Source organism: Mus caroli, chromosome 4, assembly GCF_900094665.2.
Source record: "Mus caroli chromosome 4, CAROLI_EIJ_v1.1, whole genome shotgun sequence".
NCBI classification, from domain to species: Eukaryota; Metazoa; Chordata; class Mammalia; order Rodentia; family Muridae; genus Mus; species Mus caroli.
The window spans coordinates 124,175,483-124,181,356 of NC_034573.1; the positions used below are offsets into that span (position 1 = coordinate 124,175,483).

Sequence of the window (5,874 nt, forward strand, 5' to 3'; positions counted from 1 at the left end):
AAAAAAAAAAAAAACCACAAAACATTGAAAAACCTGGCACTGCGCCCTTGCCCCAGTACTGGGGATTGAATCTAGGGCCTGGCACGTGCCAGGCAATCCTGCTACCACTAAACTACTCTCTCTGACTTTTAAATCATTTTTACTTCATATGCAGATGTGCACATGTGTGTGTGTGTGTGCAGGCATCCTTGGGAGCCCTTAGGAAATGTATTTTCCTACACATTAGGGAGGTGACACAAATTTAAGGTGATATGTTTGCCACCTTCATTGTGTTACATTTAAATGTCATTATAATTAACGAAAGGGCGTGATCAGGAGCATCCCAGAAACCCTGGCTGAGTCATCGCTGGTTTCTAGGCCAGCGAGGTGGAGCACTGACTGCTGTCCTGATCCTCTGCAGCTCTGTTAGCATTCATGCCGTCAGCACATTCTCTGCTGGGCTTTCTGCTATATTTAGAATTCTTTCCTCCATTCTTCTCTCTCCATCCTGTCAGTTTGTCCTTGGGTTGAACAGTCCTCTACCACCTCCATGTCCTCGGCTCTGCCTCCCCTCACCCCACTAAGGTCTCCCCCCCGCATTGGGCTTATGAGAGTGCCTCAGTGCCTAGTCTAGAGTCGAGTTTCTTACCATGTCTCTCCCAGGGCCAGGATAACCCTTGGCTTAGTTGAATTGTCTCTGTCTCCTCATAATGGCCAGAAGCTCCTTCAGTCTGGGAGTCTCTCGGGCACTGATTGGACAGGCATTGGCTTTCTCGCTGCTCGACCTCGCTCTGCTCCAGCCACACCGACCCTGCTGCTCCTGGGTCCCTCGGCCTGGTGCTTTAGCACTTTTCTGCTCCGGAGTGGGTGGAGTAGAGCCATGTGGTCCATTCTGTGCTTGCTCAGATCCCAGTTTTATCAGTGAGTTCTTCCTTAGCCTCTGTCCCTGCCCGAAGCGCTCATCGCCATCTCTCCCTTGCTTCATCTTTCACTGTAGCATGGTCCGTCCAGCATGAAATATATATTTAACCTGTCTATTTTGTTGTTCATTAGGGTGAAAGGCTGGCAGGAGTCTTTAGCAGTTGTACTCAGTAAATAGTTATCTGCCGCGTGAACAACCGGCCAGCCTTGCTGATCAGGAACATCCTGTTGCAGCGCCTTACTCTTCCTCTCTGAGGGATGAGTGGGAGGACTTTGAGCTTTTTTGGGTAAAAATAGGCTGGAGATCTCCAGGAAAGTGGCTGCTGACGTGTTTAGCACTCTCCTTGCTGTTACTACCTCCTTTCTTTCTAAGAGAGAGGGAAAGCTTAATTCACTAGGTGGAAAGGCTTATTAACAGCAGTGGCAAACGAAGATAACTGCACTCGCGGGATGCACACCTGTAGCCTGGCAAAGACTGTTGTCCATTCTTATGCTTTGTGTCCTCCTGGCATCCATTTTAGTTAGAAGTTACATTTTCTAATGCCAGAAGTGGAGGTCATTGACTATATAAGTTTCCAATTTTGTACCCTTATCTAGAACCCCACAGCTCCTCAGTGTGGTCAATACAGTTACCTGCTTTATACAGCTGTTTGCTGGTGCCCACGTCCTGTGGGACAGCTAGATGCAGTCTGGCTTTGCTTATCTTCCTACCTGACATTGACTGGGTCCTAACTCTGTGATCTCCTAGAACTCAGATCTGCTTGCCTTAACCCACCAGTTGAAACTCTCCAAGGAAAACTTGTTTGGATAATGTCCTGGACTCATGGAAAGGGGGTTGGCCCAGTGGTTTCGTCTCTGTTTTCCTGCCTTGGGCTTATAATCATGTCGTCCCCCCCCCATAACCAGCCCCCCCCCCATGCAGACTGACCTCTAGCTCGCTGAGCATTTTGTTTGTTTGTATTTCAGTAGCTTGCATATATAGATACTCAAATATCATTCACAATATTTCACACATTTAACATGTGTTCCCATCAAATTGAAAGACCATATGCCAGCGTGGGCTTCTTACAATGTGTTGGGTAGGTTCCAAGAGTGAGTGTTTCTAGGGAGCAAGGCAGAAGTCCTTTGCATTCTAGTTTGGGGATTCAGACTATGGGTCAAGATAGTAACAGGATTTCTCCCAAACTCAAATTCAAGGTGAAGCAATAAGGACTTCTCTCTTTCACGGAAAAATAGAATGGTCATGTTAGCAGGAACACATGAGACATGCAAACTCACGATTGTTTGTCTTACCTGGGTTGTGGGAACTCCAGTGTCTTGGCTCACAAAAGTGTGAGCTCTGGGAATCATTGGGCCTGCAGTTCCAGCTGGCCATTGCTGCTGCTCAGGGCTCCCCTAATAGAGGTGTAGCCTGAACAGTAGACTAAAGGGATCTCTGCAGATGTTTGCAAGTCATCTCTGAGTTACAAATCCTACCTCAGTTTCCCCAAGTCTCAAACTTCATATTGACAGGGCATAGTGGCAAAGGTCTTTAATCCCAGCACTCAGGAGTTAGAGGCAGGTGGATCTCTTGAGTTTGAGGCCAGCCTGGTTGGTAGAGTGAGTACCAGGACAGCCAGGGCTACAAAGAGAAACCCTGTCTAGAAAAAAATGAAGAAACAAAAAGAAAAGAAAAACAAACAAACAAGAAACAGTCCTACAGTGACTTAGTTGATAGACTGCAGTGCTCATCTTGGGTGCATCCTGACCTGGAAAGTGCTTCCAGTAGCAGGCTAGGGAAGCCTGCCATGGTCTCCTCTCTGCCCTCAGTTCTTAACTGCCTGCTGTTCATGGTATTTTGGGTTTTCATGGGGTCAGCTATTTCTGTTTTTTAATTTTAACTTTTAGGTGTATAAATGTTTGCTAGCCTGTATGTCTGTGTACCACATGTATGCCTGGTGCTGGTGGATAGCCTGGAACTGGGGCGACAGATTGTAGTGACTGCCATGTGTGTGCAGGTCCTCTGGAAGAACAGCTAGTGCTCTTACCAGCTGGGCTATCTCCCCAGTGCACTGCTCCTGTGTTTAAATGTTTGGTTTGTATGTAGCCGGGGTTGGCCTAGAACTTGCTATGTAGACCAGTCTGACCTTGAATTTGGAGAGTCACCTGCTTCTGCCTTTCCAGTGCTGGGGTTAGAAATGTGTGCCACCATACCTGGCAAAAATCTGCTTTTATATCTTGTTTTAACCATTTGAGGTACAATAGGGTTTCCATATGTACAACTGAAGTCAACTCCTGCCTAGAATTAATGATTTGGAGTCTAGTGTGTACATGTAGGCTAAGCACTTGGGAGGTGGAGGCTGGAGGGCCACAAATTCAAGGTCAGCTGGGTCTACATAGTGAAACCTATCAACAGTCTATAACTCCAGTTCCAGGAGATCCGGTGCCCTCTTCTAGCCTCTGAGGACACCACACGTGCACTCAGTCCACAGACACACATGTAGGCAAACATTCCTACTCATGAAATAGTAACATATCTTAGGGGAAAGCTGGCACATGCAGTGGGAGGGAGAAAGGAACTTTATTCCCAGCTGGTTCCAAGGGGAGCCTTGTGCGCCACTGTGACATCATCAGGGACCTTTCTCTAAAAGTGAAAAAGAGAGCAAGCACATGGCCTGGCCTCCTACGCCTAGACATAGACCCGAAGGACTCATGGCCTACTGCAGAGATGCTGGACATAGACCCGAAGGACTCAGGGCCTACTGCAAAGATGCTGACTTGCCCATTGTTTACTGTCACTCTATCCCAACACCAAGGAGATGGAATCAACCCAGATGCCCATCCAGATGAACTGAGTGGATAATGAAAGCATATATATGTATGTATGTATGTATATATATACATATATATATACACATCATATTCAACCTTAAAGAAAATGAAATGATGCAGTTTGCAAGAAAATGGCTGGTATTTGGCTCACAGTTTGAGGGCATAGTCCATGTGGTGGTGAAGTCCTGGCCATAGCAGCGGAGGACAGTTGTTCACATTGTGTCTGCAGTTAGTGAGCAGAGACTGAGGGCTGGTGGCTCAGCTGGCCTTCTCCTTTCTGCATGGTGCTGCTTACTCTAAGAGTGAGTCTTCCCACCTTGGTTAAGACACCCTTCCTGGTGTACCCAGAGGCCAGGGCTTGTCTCCTAGGTTACTTTAACTCCTGTCAAATTGACAGTGTTAATGACCACCGTTAAGACAATCATTTTCACAATACCAATTCTTCAATGAGCATGGGAGATCTTTTTATCTTCTAGTGTCTTCAATTTCTCTGAGTGTTTTATTAAAGTTTCCATTATAATTGTAGAGATCTTTTACTTCTTTGGTAAGTTTATCGCAAGGTATTCTTTTTTGAGGTAATTTTGAATGTGATTTCTCCCTGGCCTGTATTATTGGTATATGGGAGCTACAGATGTATGTAAGCTAATGTGTCTTTCACCTGCTGGAGTGGTTATCAGTTAGAGTTTTCTGGTAGTGTATAGTGTCTCTGTGTCTATAATAATTGCATTTACAATGGGCTGCTTCGATTTTTCCTTTAATATTTTTAACCCTTCCGTTTGCGTCTCTTTTTTTTTTTTTTTTTTTTGGTTTTTCGAGACAGGGTTTNTCTGTATAGCCCTGGCTGTCCTGGAACTCACTTTGTAGACCAGGCTGGCCTCGAACTCAGAAATCCGCCTGCCTCTGCCTCCCGAGTGCTGGGATTAAAGGCGTGCGCCACCACGCCCGGCTCCGTTTGCGTCTCTTACTGTTCCAGCTGAGACTGCTGCACTGGTTAGGAGCAGAGAAAGTAGACACCTTGACTTGTTCCTGGGCTTAGTGGGAATTTTTCTTAAGTAACATATGTTTCCTTTATATTTATGCTTCTTCTGTTCGGGGTTTCTTTGGGACTTTGACCATAAAGGGATGTTTGAATGATTTGAACCCATCCCATGTGGTTCTGTGGCCATGTTCTTAACCAATTAAGTGCATATTTGAAAATTATCCAAAATGTATTGATTGCTAGTGCAGAATCAACTATTTCTAAGTCTAAAGGAGAGGGCCTCATCTTTGCATTCTTTGATTAATACTGTTTGGTCAGCCTTACTGATAACTCTTGAATATTGGAAAGACTGCACTGAAGTAAAGATCCTCTCGATGACAGGAAGCAGAGGGAGATGGTGTCCAGTACAAACCACCTGCCTAGAGAGTTGGATGAGTTGGGCCATAGGGTGGGACCAGTATGCTTCTAAGAATCACTGCTGTTACAGTAACAGGTTCCATTCTTTTTCTCCCCCAGACACATTTAATCAAACTAGGCACCAAACTGCTGCCATTGCTTCCTGGAGAGAGGCAACCTGATAATCCTTTTCCCCAAAGAAGAGGCACTAGACAGACCAGCATGGCATCTTTCGTCACCTTACAGTCAGGTATGGGACCCACCTGGCAACACTTCCGTATCTGAGGAGCAGAACAAGTGTGCTCACTTCTCCATGATGGGATGGGGCCTTTATGAGCTGTACATCGTGCTCTGGAGAAGGTAGATATTATACATACTTTTATATGCGTGTTTGCTGGTTCTGTTCTCCTCCATCTAATTTGAAATATTTTTATTCACTGAAAGAGCAGTGAGTAAGGGCATACGTGAGAGCTGCCTCGGAGCAGGCTGGAGCACACAGAGCCAGTTGGGGGAGCACCGGGAATGAGTGCTCCCACTCTCGGTGCCACTCAGGATAGCTGTGTGAACTTAATGTGCACCGTTCTCCTCCAAACAAAACATAAACACTTCTGTCTCTTATTACCAGGGAAGTAAGCCCTCTCCACTCCCCCCAAAACACTCCCCATTTTCAAAATCTGGTGTATTTTTTTTTTTTTAAAGATTTATTTATTATTTATTGTATGTAAGTACACTGTAGCTGTCTTCAGACACTCCAGAAGAGGGAGCCAGATCTCGTTACGGATGGTTGT

General features: G+C 45.7%; 1 protein-coding gene across 1 annotated transcript in view; it reads left to right on the forward strand.

The window, feature by feature from the left end:
• Positions 1 to 5,874, forward strand: part of Aunip (aurora kinase A and ninein interacting protein) — a 14,599-nt gene that overhangs the window by 6,691 nt on the left and 2,034 nt on the right. Inside the window, exon 2 of the mRNA XM_021160847.1 lies at positions 5,207 to 5,336. Coding sequence (XP_021016506.1) covers positions 5,207 to 5,336 — 130 coding nt within the window. The remainder of the gene's footprint in view (positions 1 to 5,206; positions 5,337 to 5,874) is intronic.